Below are 11425 nucleotides of genomic sequence, written 5' to 3'. Positions count from 1 at the left end.
TACAGGGATACTGCTGTGATGTTGGAGCCAAAAGAAAGAGAGAGAAGCGAAGCTCTGACTACGTCTAAACATAAACAGCCCGGGGCTGGAAAGCAGTTCACCTCCAGGTCTTTGAGAGGAGAGGACAACCCACAGCGAATTGTTTGGGTCCACCTGGGCTTTGCCCAGGTCAAATGGTAGCCCCTCCGCCTGCCGCTCCGATGTCATCTTTCTTTCTGACATCTCCGTAAATAAGGTTGCAAATGACCACACACGCGAAGCCGCGGAGGGTTTCAAGAAAAGCGCGGCTCCCCTGGCCCGGGGCTGCCCGTCGGGGCCCCCGTCCCGCCGCCGGCGCCCCTCGCCCGGCTTCGGGGAGGAGGTGGCAGCGGCCGTGCCCGCTGCCCGTCTGTCTGCACGGGACGGGACGGCGGACGGGGGACGGGGGGGGGAGGGGGGGGCACGGTGGCCACGGCTGCTGCCGTCCCGCTTCGTTTCGGCGGCAGACCCGGGCGGTGCACCTCAAGTGTGGCTCTCCCGTCCGGAGGCCACGCCGGATAATGCGGCGAAGGCAGGGCGCTGGGGAAAGGCAGCTCTGTGGTGCGAGCGGGTGAGGGAAACCCAAGCGCCAAGGGCTCTTTCTGGGTGGTATCCAAACACACCGGGGGGGAAACCGATCTGTCGGCCCCCCTAAAACCGTTGTTTCCCCCCAGCACGCACACGCACAGCCCCCAAATCACTCTACGAACCCTCACAATGGTGACTTTTGTATCTGGCATAGAGAAACCAGAGTCCTGCTGGTTTGAGGTACGTAACCTAACACACGTTAGTTGCGTCAGTTCGCAATCATAGCATCAGAGCGGCTATTGCAAAATATATTAGATGCAAAATACAGCGGATTAATGGCCCCCCTTCCCTGTGCTGAAACTTCTCGGTGTTACTCCAGCCTCTGCCTGAGAAACAGCTTCGCTACCGTAAACATTGTCCAGATAAAATGAAAAAGCCAGTAAAGGGTCCGGCTCTCGGAGCTGCACGTTACGGCCGCTCATGGGAGCGAGCGGGAAGCCCATGGAAATTGTCTTTAACGGCAGGTAAGACCGTGGGAAAACCGGATGACCTGGGCTGCATGGAAACGTGCTAAAATGCCCTTTTTCTTTTTCTTTTTCTTTTTTTTCAGCAAAGCAAGAAAGAGCTTTTGAAAATATAAAGTGTTGGAATTGACATCTACTCCAGTGTTTGCACATTTATTAATTCTGCCGTGGTGGGAGGAAAGGGAAAAACGTGTAATTAGGCAGGAGCAGGTGAAAGATTCCAGACGATGAAATACAACAGGCTAAACGGGATAATGTATTCACCATTAAAGGACTGACATTTATTACCAAAAGGAGACCCGTTATGTTTGAATATGAAAAGGAGCAGATATTAGGCTACATAAATTACCTCCTTCACATTACTTGCATCTCATTTAAAATACTTTTTTTTTTTTTTTTATTAACCAACGGACTGGTGTTTCAGAGGAAAAGCCATACCTGCTAAAATACCACCAGGCAAATGATGCGCCTTTAACACGCTCCAAAGACGCGATCCCCAAAGCAATCGATCACAGTAAAAAGCGAGGAAAGGGGGTTTGAGCTCAGTGAAGCCAAAAGGGTCTTTTGACGTATTTGTAGTGTCACAAGATCAGGGTGGGTAATTCATCTCACAAACACACGCACGTCTTTCCCGTACAAATTCCACGCCTTAAAATAGATTTAGGCTTGTTCCTCTCAACTGATCTATTATTAACGCTAATGAAGTTTCAGAGCTATAGGCTGCAAAATGAATGAAGAGCACCGGGTTGGATTTCGAATATCTGGTACTGATAAAATACTGCTGTGCAAATATGTGTACGAATCTCCTCGTGTTTCAAGTGCGAAAAGAAATTTTTTTTCTGAAAATGTAACAGCAAATTAAAAGGAAAATTTAAGCAAGAAATAACCGAGCCTTCACTCTCTGCTCCCTTTGAGCTCCCGTTAAAGTGTTATTCTGATTAGAGCCCAAATATTCTTTCAGGTACTTAGACAAAAGCAGCAGCAACGCAAATCAAATCTTCACAGCAGAACCGGCCAAACAGTTTAAGGAACATTCATTTTATTGTACTTTTTTTTCTTTTTTTTTTTCTTTTGACACACCTGACATACCACGGAGTCCACTCTGAAGCAGATTAGGAACGAAAGTTTGCCCTCTCCGTCTTAAATAAATAAATAAATAAATAAACCAAGGACCCGCTTTCCGTATCACATCCCGTAAGGTCTGCAAAGATTACCTGAACGAGCGAGCTAAAGACCCCGTACAAAGAAATGCGCCCGTGTTTATAAACAGCGGAGGCAGCGGGCGCTTGCTTTGCAGACGGAGAGAGGAAAGCCCTTGGCGGCTGATTAATAAAAAGGAGCTTTGGAGGGCTCGTCAAAACCTTGTCAACCGGAGGAATGCAATCTCTTCAGAAGCGTTTGGTCAGGCAGGCAGGCAGCTGGCTGCAGGCAGGGTGGTGCTGCCGGGGCAGGGGGCATCCCACCCCGCGCACACACCCACCCCCGCACTCCCCCAACCCCAACTTTTCCCCTCCGTCCCCGCGGGCCTGGGGGAGTGGAAGGTAGCCGGGGTGAGGCAGAACCTCCTGGCCGGGGAAGGCAGGGAGCGAGCCGGCACACCGGCGTGGAGCCTGCCCGCCGACACGGGCGGCAGCCCGGAGGGAAGGGGAGGGGAGAGCCCGACGGGAGCGTGCGGAGAAAACAGACCAACGAGCGGAGAAAAAAAAAAAAAAAAAAAAAAAAAAAGAGAAGAAAAAGGGAACGTGGGGGAGAAACACGCGTGGAGGAGCGCGGGGTGCGCGCGTGGGTGGGAAGAGCTCCGGGGGAGCATATAGATATATACATATATATATATACACACACACATTGGTGCAGGCATGCACGTCGTGCGTGTGCCCGGGGCGCGTGTGCGAGGGTGACCGCGCGCGTCAGGACGCGGGTGGGCGGGCGGGCAGGCAGGCACGGGGCTGCAGGGCTCGCGCGGGTCGGCGCGCAAAACCCGCGGGCGCGGGAGGGTCCCCGCGGGTGCGCAGCGGCCCGCGCCAGCCCGGGGCTCCGCGGCGCTCAAGGCGTCCGCCTGTGCCGGCGAGCGTGTGTGGCCGGTCCCCGAGAGCTGCAGCTCCCAGGGCTGCTGCGGGGATTTCCCCCCCCCCCGCTTCTTTTTTACTCTCTTTTTTTTTTTTTTTTTTTTTTTTTGCTCGCTCGCTCCTTTTTTTTTTCCCTCCTCATTCAGAGCCGCGGGTGTCTCCCGGCCCTCATTGGCCGCCCCGGCTCGGCGGGGCGGAGCCGGGCCGCCCGCAAAAGGAGGAAAAGAAAAAAAAAAAGAGAGGAAAAAAAAAAAAAAAAAAGGAGACCGAGAGAGGAGAGGGAGGAAAAAAAAAAAGGAGAAAACTGTAAGTGCGTAAAAAAGTTCTCGCCGTGGTGACGGATGCTCAAAAGTTCAGGAGTTTTTCCGATGCTTCCCAAAGCAGCCTGCGACTGAAAAAGAGACTGAAAAAAAGCGAGAGGGAGAGAGAGAGGGAGACTTTGCACTGGGAGATCGGGAAGGTGGATTTTTTTCTTCTTCTGCTCGCTTAAAAAAAGCCAACAAAACACATCCCTCTACTTTTGTCCCTCCTTTGCAGACAACTTGTTGCAGATCCCCGTGGAACAAGGAACTGGGAGCGTGGGAGCCTCTTTGCAAAGGTTTTATTTTCTTAATACTCTTTCTGCGTTTGGAAGTTGCTTTCTCCGCTGCGATTACTTTTTTTTTCCCCTCCCCCGTTTTCTTTTTAAAAACATTTTTCCCCCTTTTTCACCCCCCTCTTTTTTTTCCCTTTTTTGAATTTTTTTTTTTTTCCCCTCCGCGTGGAGTGCGGGAGCTTGCCGGTGGGCTTTCCTGGGCGAAGAAGAGGAGACTTTCGGCGCTGCCGTCGTTATTCTTCCTCCCTTTTTCCGCGCTCCGCCGGGGGGGTGGGGGGGTGGGGGTTGCCCGGCCGCCCGGTCCAGCTCGGTCCGCGGAGCGGCGGAGGGGTGGAGGGGGAAGGGACGCGCTGTTTGGTCCGGCGGGGAGGGTGGGGGAAAGCTGACGGGAGGACATGCAGGCTCGCTACTCCGTGTCCAGTCCCAACTCCCTGGGAGTGGTGCCGTACCTCGGCGGAGAGCAGAGCTACTACCGCGCCGCCGCGGCGGCGGCCGGCGGGGGCTACACGGCCATGCCGGCCCCGATGAGCATGTACTCCCACCCGGCCCACGAGCAGTACCCGGCCGGCATGGCCCGCGCCTACGGGCCCTACACGCCGCCGCCGCAGCCCAAGGATATGGTGAAGCCGCCCTACAGCTACATCGCCCTCATCACCATGGCCATCCAGAACGCGCCCGATAAGAAGATCACCTTGAACGGGATCTACCAGTTCATCATGGAGCGGTTCCCTTTCTACCGGGACAACAAGCAGGGCTGGCAGAACAGCATCCGCCACAACCTCTCCCTCAACGAGTGCTTCGTCAAGGTGCCCCGCGACGACAAGAAGCCCGGCAAGGGCAGCTACTGGACCCTCGACCCCGACTCCTACAACATGTTCGAGAACGGCAGCTTCCTCCGCCGCCGCCGCCGCTTCAAGAAGAAGGACGCCGTCAAGGACAAGGAGGAGAAGGACCGCCTGCACCTCAAGGACCATGCCCCGCCGCGCCCGCCGCCGCCCGCCGCCGCCGCCGCCGAGCCCGAGGGCGGCCCCGCCGGGGGCAGCGCCGCGCCGCCGCCGCCGCCCGTCCGCATCCAGGACATCAAGACGGAGAACGGCACGGCCTCGCCGCCGCAGGCCGTGTCCCCCCCCGGCGCCGCGCCGCCGCTCGGCGCCGTGCCCAAGATCGAGAGCCCCGACAGCAGCAGCAGCCTCTCCAGCGGCGGCAGCCCCCGCAGCACCCTCCCCTCCAGCCGCTCCCTCAGCCTGGAGGCCCCCGAGCCGCCGCCGCCGCCCCCGCCGCCGCCCCCGCCGCCGCCCCACCACCACGGCCCGGGCTTCAGCGTGGACAACATCATGACCTCGCTGCGGGGCTCGCCGCAGGCCGCCGCAGAGCTGGGCGCCGGCCTCCTGGCCCCCGCCGCCGCCGCCCCGCGCACCGGCATCCCGCCCGCCCTCTCCCTCGGCGGCTACTCGCCGGGCCACAGCTCCGTCTACGGCTCGCCCTGCGGCCAGGCGGCCGCCGGCGCTGCCGCCGGCACCTACCACTGCAACATGCAGGCCATGAGCCTCTACGCGGCGGCGGGCGGCGCCGACCGACCCGGCCACCTGCCCGCCGCCGCCGCCAGCCCCGCCGAGGACCCTCTGCCCGACTACGCCATGCCCACGGGCGGCGGCGGCGGCGGCGGCGGCGGGGCGGGGGGCGGCGGCGGCGGGGCGCTGGGGCACGGCGGGTTGGGCGGCGCGGCGGGCGGCCACCAGGAGGGGCACCACCCGCACCCGCACCCGCACCAGGGCCGCCTGGCCTCCTGGTACCTCAACCAGGCGGCGGCGGCGGCGGCGGCGGCTGCGGCGGCGGCGGGGGAGCTGGGCCCGCTGGCGGGCGCGGCGGGCTACGCGGGGCCTCAGCAGGGCTTCGCCGCCGCCCCGCGGGAGGTCTTCGAGGCGCCGCGGCTGGGCCTCAGCGCCTCGCCGGGCGGCGGCGGCGGCGGTGGCGGCGGGGCGGGGGGCGGCGGCGGCGGCGGCGGCGGGGCGGGGGGCGGCGGCAGCTGTCAGATGGCCTTCCCCGGCAGCCAGCCGCTCTACCGCACCTCCGGGGCCTTCGTCTACGACTGCGGCAAATTCTGAAGGAGGCCCGCCGCGGGGAGACAGCGGGGAGACCGCGCAGCACCGCGCAAGCACCGCGCCGCCGGCCCCCGCCGCGCCCGCGGAGGGAAGCGAGCGCACGCGAAAAGCTTTTGTACAGAGACAGCCCCAAAGCATGTCTTGGTTTGTTAAAGGACAGTGTTACTCCAATAACACGTAAGTTTTTTTTTTTAATTGCTTTAAGAAATACTTCCCCCCCCCCCCCCTTCCCCATCCCTTAAGGTATTGTCATGCCCCGTGTTTAAAAGGGGGCGAAAAGTCCAGCGTAGAGTACCAGCTTCTTATTTTTTTCTCCCTTCCTCTTTTACAAGGACTTGTTTTAAAATGTAAATTGCGACATAGTAATTTATTTTTAATTTGTAGTTGGATGTTGCGGACCAAACGCCAGAAAGTGTTTCCCCCTTCCCTGAAAAGTGACGTTCAAATTGACTGAAACGCTGATTTTTTCACTATATATAAAAAGGGAAACTGTATTAATCTTATTCTATCAATATTTTTCTTTTTTTTGTTGAAAATATTCTGAAGGTATTGCATTGTTTGTTTATTAATAAATTACCATTCAGTTGGAATGATCCTTTACACGTCTGTATATTTTAATATTTTCATTTAGAGGGCGAGAGAAAGAGAGAGAAAAGGGATTTCATAACTAACTTTGTCGCTGGAACAGCTCGTTCCCCTCCGCACAAATTCCAAAGACCATTTAGGAACTGCCAGGTCGAAAAATCCCTTTTCGGTCTCTTCTGCAATATGTTCCACTTAGTCAGCTCGCCTTATCCGCTAGGAAAAAAATACTTTCCCATGGCAGCTCTGAGTTGGCAAATAAACAAACACGTTTTCTTAGCAATTAATGGGCAAGACCTGGAAACATTTGACCATACGCAGGAGTGCGACAACATTACGGCTTTTTTAAATAATATGCCTATGTAAGGATATATTAAGCGGTAACTCCGAGGTAGAAGTACATGCACTAGATTCCCGCCCTTGTGTAACTGTGTGTATATATATCGAGCTATCGATCCCTGCTTGTGTATTTCAAATGTATTTATATATAGGATTTACATATGTATCTATATTTAAAGAAGGATTACGTATTTATTTATAGCTTCGTATACGCATTGCATATGTTGCTAAACTCCACAGTGTCTAGTAGATGCCAGATACGCTGTAGTACGTATATTCTTAAATACAATGTAAGCATATAAATCACCGCTTCGTATTGATAGCAATGCGCGCAATCACATCCGTGAAGCCGCTTCTGTAATAGATATTTTTAAAGCACTATTTTATTTCAGAAAAAAAAAATTAGTTGGATTAAAGGGCGCTTGTACAGTCTACCCTTACACCTTTATAGCTCTGCTTTACTCCTGTCCTTTAGGGACATTACTGGTATGTTGGAAGTGCCCTAATTGCTCAGACTGAAATTATTTTAGAAGGAGTTTCTGTGGGAGAATGTTTCTTATATAGTTGTTTGGTTTGTTGGTTTTTTTTTTTTTTGCCTCCTTTCCTCCCTCCTTTTTCCTTAAATCGGGGGGGGTGGGGGGGGGAATTACCAGGGTAGTAGCTGAGTGCTGCACAGACTGACGCCTTGTCAGATCAAGAATCTCACCTTCTGGACAATTTGCAGTTAAGAACCTACGGGCAATGGGGATCACCTTCCCCCTTTGTAAATAACCACCAAAATGCAATAAATTCATTAACTTAAAAGAATCTGCCTTGTCAGTCAGACTTGGGAAGAAGATTATTTGATTACAGATATTTAAGGCCTAAAGTTTGCTTTCAAGATAATACAGTTTCCTATCAGTATCTCTTATCTAAAAGCAACACTTAGCAGTAATTGCTGTTGCATTGTTAAGGGTTACACTGTAAATAAATACAAAGGTATTTACAGTTAAACCTTATTACCTCGCTTTTGAGCTGCGCTTCCCCTCCAAAGCGATGATCTAATATTCAGAAAACACCTTCAGCAGATCGAATGAACCGGGGGGGTGGGGGTGTGCGCGTGTCATTTTATAACGCTGGCTTAAAATACGTTTATTTAAGTATCGCATAGTCTTCGCTTTTTCGTGCTAGTACCGCTATAGAGATTACCGGCCTTATTTATATTTCTTTCTTTGCCGAGCTGGGTGAGAGAAACTCAAACGCTCCGTCGTCCGGTTGCGGTAAATCTGAAGCGAAGGACGAGCAAAGCTGAACGCCTTCGCTCCGGGGGCACGTTTTAATCGCAGCTCCCCGTTTTTCACCAGCAAAGGGAAATAAAATGTTACCTATTCCCGGTCGGGCTGACCTTCTGCTCCCCACCGTCCCTGTCCCGGTACCGAGCGGGGGGCAGCTGAGCTGGCGGCTCCCGCCTCCCCTCTCCTTGTGACCGGGGCTGCCGGGCAGGGGCACGGCGGGGCTTTCGCCGCCTCCCTCCTTCGCTCCCCCTCCTTGGAAGGGGGAGCCCCGGCGGCGGCGGCGGCGGCGGCTCCCTTTGCTTTTGGCAGCTGGGTTTGCCAGCGAGGTGGCTGCACGGTAACGCCGTTCCCGCCTCCCCCCGCCCGGTATTTAAAAGAAAACTAAAAATTAACGGAGAGGGTAGAGAGGCGATTGCATGTATTATTGGCCTGTTATTTTTGTTGCGATCAGGCGCCGGCTTTCCTGTATTTTGGGTTTTCTCGGCTGTCTCCAGCGGTAGGGTGTTTGTGGCGAAAATAAATAGGAGGGAAAGCAGTTGTTAGCTCGGCTTGTTTAATCGCCCGTGGCATTGTCAGTGGTGCTGCTCGACTTGGGGAGCTGGGGGGGGCTGTGCCGAGCTTGAACAAGTGCCGTCTATAATTACTGCTAACGCCCCGGCCGCCCCGGGGCGGCCCGCTGCCCTCCGCGGCCCCGGCACCGCGGGGAGGCCGCGCAACTTGCGCTCCCCGCGGCCCTGGCAGTAAAAAGGGGCGGGCGGAGGGGGCTCGCCTGGCCGGGGGGCGGCTCGCAGTCAGGGAGGGGGCGAAGGGAAACGTCCCGCTCGGCCGCCAGGTAGGTCGTGCCGGGATCCTCAGCCCCAGAGGGGATCCCTTTCCTGAAGTGACGTGCGTGGTCGCGGCGAAGGTCACCTCCCGGTTCTCGGTGCGACGGGCTGGCTCACCTCACACGCGTGCTTCGGCTTGGGTTATTGTTGTTGTTGTTGTTGTTGTTATTATTATTATCCCCCTCCGCGCAGAAATTGTGCACGACGAAAATAACACTAGCGGTGCAGAGGGGCCCCGCGGTGGGCAGTGAATCGTGCGGGCTTGGCAGCGGGGGGCGGCCCGCCCGGCGCGCAGGCCGGTGCCGCGGGGTCCCTGCGCGGTGCTGCGCGGAGGTGGGCCGGCCGCTCCGCTCCGCCGGGCCAGGGCCTCCGGCGTGACACGTTGCCGCTCCTGCTGCTGGGGAGGGGGGGAGAGGCCCGGCGGGCTTGCTAGAAACCTTCCCGGGCTGGGGCAGAGCAGCGGGGCGGGCGCGGAGCGGGGCGTCCGTCGGCGGGCAGCGCTCCTACCTGTAAGGCACGAATTGGGGCAGCGGGGCCCAGCGCGGGGCAACGGGCCCTCGTCCCTCTTGTGCTTCCCCTTGCGAGCAGGAGGCAAACCTTCTGACCTGTGATTGTCTCCCAGCAGAACTGGGCCTGCCCTGAACGCCAAAAGAGATGCGGTCCGACCCTGCGCGGAGGTGGGCACGGGACGTGCGCCCAGGCGGCAGCTGAAAGGTGCATCCGTAGGGCCTCTGCATCTTTGGTGGCAGCGCGGACAGCGAGCGGGGACGCATGCTGCTCGGCCCCAGCCTTGCCTGCAGAGCAGTCCATTAGGTGCCAGGTTAGCACGGCGCTTTGTGTTGTATTCTTGGCTCAAGCTGATTTTTTACAAAACCATTGCTTTGCTTTTCATCTAGGAAAAAAAACAACCCATACTTTTATTATTATTATTATTATTATTATTATTAATTTGAGGGACCATTCCGCTTAGCTGGTTCTGGTGGTTTTCTTGTATTTGCTCATCTGTCACTTAAACTGAAGAAAACGCAGAGAAGAGGAAATATTCTCCCTTCTAAGTTTTCTCCTCGGAATTTCTTCTTAAACTGAGTGACAGTTCGTATTATGTTCTGCAAAGGTCATAACCAAAAATAGCAGAGAAGTGCATGCAACTAGTTGAGAGGACATGGATAAAAACACTTCCCTACCTCCACAGGCCAGGTCAGAGGGAGAACATGGTGAGAATGTGTTGTGGATGGAGACGTTAAGGGAATGTTTCCAAATGGGCGTTTTACGATATCCGGGGCCCCTTCTGAAAGCCACGAAGTTCGGGAAAGGCGCTTCGAAGTTAGGACGGGGGTATTTTCATAGTCGGGCTTAACTTCGTCACGCTACCGGTAACCCTGGGGTAGCAGCGTATCGACCCGCCGACGGTACTCCGGCAGCAGGCTGTCCTCTGCCCTCGCCTCCCCAAAAATACGCTGCTGGAGCGGGGCGAGCTTAAAGCTTCGCCCTGGGCTCTGGAGGCTTTGCTTGCGCGTTGCGGGCGAGTCGCAGCCGGCGCACGCAAAGGCCGGTGCGGGTGTTGCGGGGGGCAGGGTGGTGCCGCCGCGCAGAAAGGAGCGGTCGCCCACCGTCGGGGGCTGAGCGCGCCTCGGCGCCCACGTGGAGAAGAAGAGCGTGAGGTAACAATGAGCAGTCTTATTACGTCGTCTTGATTGCGTTGGCAAACGCGTGCAGCACCGAGGCGCGCACATGGCAGCGCTGCGCACAGGCAGGTAACGGGAGCGCTGCGGTGCGGCGCGTAGAAACGCTCCCCCATCCTCTTCCCGAAATCGCCCATTTCAACAGCAACTGCTAACTGAACATTAGCTTTCAATTAATTTCGCTTGTAAAGTAATTTAAACGCCTCGGCGTGGTCAGTCTATTTTTCCCAGTTCCCCGTGTTGGGGCCGGGCACGTTGGCTAAATGCTTCCGTCATTTTAAGATGCGCGGGTGGGTTTTTTTGGGAGGGGGATGAGGAGGGCGGCAGTGGGCGCCGTCGGGGTGCCCGAGCCGAGCTGTCGCTGCGCGGGGGCGCAGGTGGCCTGCCCCGGCGCGCAGCCGGGGCAGCGCGGAAGGCGAGCACAGGTTTACGCGGCAAGCTGCGTAAGAGGCGCTCCGCGTCGACCTAGCGGGCCTGAAGTGTGGCGTAAGGGAGCTGCTCGGTGTTCCCCTGGGACGTGGATGAGTTTCGATCCACCGGCATCTCGCACACAAGCTCACAGGCTGGGAGGATCCCACTGACCCTTCCCGTGAGGGTTCCCCCCCTCCCTTCCCCCCCCCCCCCCCCCCCCCCCCTCCTTCCCCCCCCCCCCCCCCCCCCCCCCCTTTCTGCCTCGCCTCCCCGGCGGCTTGTCTGTGTTGTGAATCCGCCCCAAAGGTGGTGCGGTGCCGCGGTGAACGTCGCCCGCCTGGTTTAATTACGCTGGGGCTCATAAAGCCATTCGCTTCTTTCCCAAAGTAATAAACAAACGTCGCGTTAGGTCAAGATTGATGGTGTCCATGCAATAAAAACGGGCCAGGTCAGGAAGAATAAAATTCAATCAGAGCTCGT

At 56.6% G+C, this 11425-nt stretch overlaps 1 protein-coding gene across 2 annotated transcripts in view; it reads left to right on the top strand.

The window, feature by feature from the left end:
* Nucleotides 1-4126: 4126 nt before the first annotated feature.
* Nucleotides 4127-11425, top strand: part of FOXC1 (forkhead box C1) — a 14811-nt gene continuing 7512 nt past the window's right edge. The window contains exons 1-2 of one of the 2 annotated variants that reach the window (XM_076330452.1): nucleotides 4127-6010; nucleotides 9478-9672. In XM_076330452.1, coding sequence (XP_076186567.1) covers nucleotides 4127-5836 — 1710 coding nt within the window. In that variant the 3' untranslated portion in view covers nucleotides 5837-6010; nucleotides 9478-9672. Of the gene's footprint in view, nucleotides 6011-6217; nucleotides 6424-9477; nucleotides 9673-11425 lie in introns of those variants that run through there. The other variant, XM_076330451.1, reaches the window with a different exon arrangement.

The sequence above is a fragment of the Aptenodytes patagonicus genome, chromosome 2 (genome assembly GCF_965638725.1).
Source record: "Aptenodytes patagonicus chromosome 2, bAptPat1.pri.cur, whole genome shotgun sequence".
Classification (NCBI taxonomy): Eukaryota; Metazoa; Chordata; class Aves; order Sphenisciformes; family Spheniscidae; genus Aptenodytes; species Aptenodytes patagonicus.
This window is presented reverse-complemented; position numbering and strand designations above follow the sequence as displayed.